General features: G+C 37.0%; 1 protein-coding gene across 1 annotated transcript; it reads right to left on the bottom strand.

Annotated features, from left to right (window-relative positions):
- On the bottom strand, positions 355 to 1,283 carry LOC108663236. Its single transcript, XM_018126821.1, has 2 exons — positions 818 to 1,283; positions 355 to 626 (listed from the first exon to the last, which is right to left on the bottom strand). Exons 1-2 carry the CDS (start codon positions 1,281 to 1,283, stop codon positions 355 to 357), a joined length of 738 nt encoding a protein of 245 aa, XP_017982310.1.

The raw sequence follows: 2,066 nt of genomic DNA, 5'->3' as shown, positions 1-2,066 counted from the left end.
ACTTATCAGTTTATGATGGAATAATGAACATGTTAGATTAATAGGCTTGCTAGGGCTTAATGGACTATGTCTATTGGGCCCTTGAGTCGGTCATGGCCCAGAATTTGGGTCGTGACACCCCCAAACCAAGTTTCTCAAAAATTGACCAAGGCATTAACTTGATAGTTGCATTTAAATCACTCAAGCCTTTTGCAAAAAATAAATTACAAATAGTGCAAGGGATTTGTGGTCTAGCTTGTTGTTGAAAACCAGAAGGCATGATGGGTTTTGGATAGAAGGCCCTGCATTGTTGTTCCATAAAAAGTTGGGGTAGTTTTTCCAACCAGGATTATAAGAATTGAAGTATGGGTTATTCTACTGTCTATTGAAGTTCCCCACAAACTGGACTGGTTTAGAGTTGTATGGACATTGATCATTTGAATGGCCATCTCCATACATCTCATAAACTACAAATGAATTTTGAATTGCATGAACTCCTAGTGTGTCAAACTTCTTGGACAGTGTAGCTACTTGCGTAGCTATTTGAGCAGTTAAGTTGCCAAGTGCCTCAATTTCATAAGCTCCAACAGCTTTTCTCGAACCTGATCTTTCTGAAGGCCATTGATAATTATTCGAAGCCATCTCTTCTAACAATTATAAGCATCTACAGCATCCTTACTCATTAATGCCCCACCAACAGTAGCATCAATTGTGGTTTTTATTGACCCAACCAGCCCATTGTAGAATGTCTAAACTTGTAACCAATCACGAATCCCATGATATAGACATTTTCTCAATAGTTCTTTAAACCTCTCCCAGGCTTCATACAAGGACTCACCATCAAATTGTGTGAATGAGGTGATATAGTTTCTCATCTTTGCAGTCTTGGCAGGTGACAAAAATTTTGCTAAAAACTTTTGTGCTAAGTCTTCCCATGTAGTGATAGACTTATTGGGTAGTGAATTAAGCCAGCTCTTTGCTTTATCCCTCAGAGAAAATGGAAACAGTCTCAATCTAATAATATCATCAGTTACTCCATTGTATTTAAAGGTATAACAAATCTCCAAAAAATTTTCTAAATGAGAATTGGGATCAACACTGAGTAACCCACCAAACTGGACTAAAGACTGAATGATCTGAATGTAAGCTAGTTTAATTTCAAAATTATTTGCATTGATGGAAGGTCTTCTAATGCTTTGGTGCAAACCTTGCAAAAGAGGAACAACATAATCTCGTAGTGCTCTATTTGCTTCGGGAACCAGATTAATGGCATTATTGCCATTGTTATTGTTATCCTCAGCCATTGTCCAACTTAAAGCTGCAACTTGTAAATTCTCCCTTCGACGTCTTCTGAAAGTTCTGTGAGACCTTGACCTTTATAGACTCGTAGTTAGTAATATACGCAATATCCCTGATCAGGGGTAATTTCATCATTTCCTTAGTAAGCCCATAAAAGTAAGAGTTTTTAAACAATGTTATGGCCTAAGTAGGCCTAAGGTATAAATGGATGGTGAAATTAGGGGTAAAATGGAAAGGAAACCAAAATTTTGATGATTTTCATGGTAGGGGCAAAATGGTCATTTTCACCTTGAGTTAAAATTTTAAGTTTTCATGAACTCGAGTATGTCTAGACCATTATGGACCTTGTCCTAGTGTCAAAAGAGCAAAAAGATTGCATAAACAATTGGAGGAGAATAAACTAAATTATGGAAGGGTAATTTGGTAATTTAAGTGGAATGGATAAGTTTGGCTATAAAATATCTTGAATTTCCAGCAGCTTCTTGAATTTCCAGCAACTTGTCTTCTTCTCCTTCTTCCCTCTCACGTTTCTTTAAAACCTCCATGGAAGTTTGATACGAAGCTTGCATAATTTTCTCTCTCTAGCTCTAGTTTTCATACATTTGAGCCCTTTTGACTAGAACTCTTGTATTCTTTCACTCTCTCACTTCAAAACCCTTGATAAATCTTATTTCCATACTTTCTCTCACTAGTTGGGCATTCTAGAGAGAGAAAAAAAGAATTACCCCATTGATTTGGAAGCTATTGGAAGAGAATTTGACTACAAAGGAGCCCTAGGGTGAGTGATG

Source organism: Theobroma cacao, chromosome 9, assembly GCF_000208745.1.
Source record: "Theobroma cacao cultivar B97-61/B2 chromosome 9, Criollo_cocoa_genome_V2, whole genome shotgun sequence".
NCBI lineage: Eukaryota > Viridiplantae > Streptophyta > Magnoliopsida > Malvales > Malvaceae > Theobroma > Theobroma cacao.
This window is presented reverse-complemented; position numbering and strand designations above follow the sequence as displayed.

Coding starts and splice junctions, on each gene's coding strand:
- LOC108663236 (XM_018126821.1), bottom strand. CDS start 1,283: ATGGCTGAGGATAACAATAACAATGGCAATAATGCCATTAATCTGGTT. Junction 627..817: donor CTCATTCACACAATTTGATG/GTGAGTCCTTGT, acceptor TATAATTGTTAG/AAGAGATGGCTTCGAATAAT.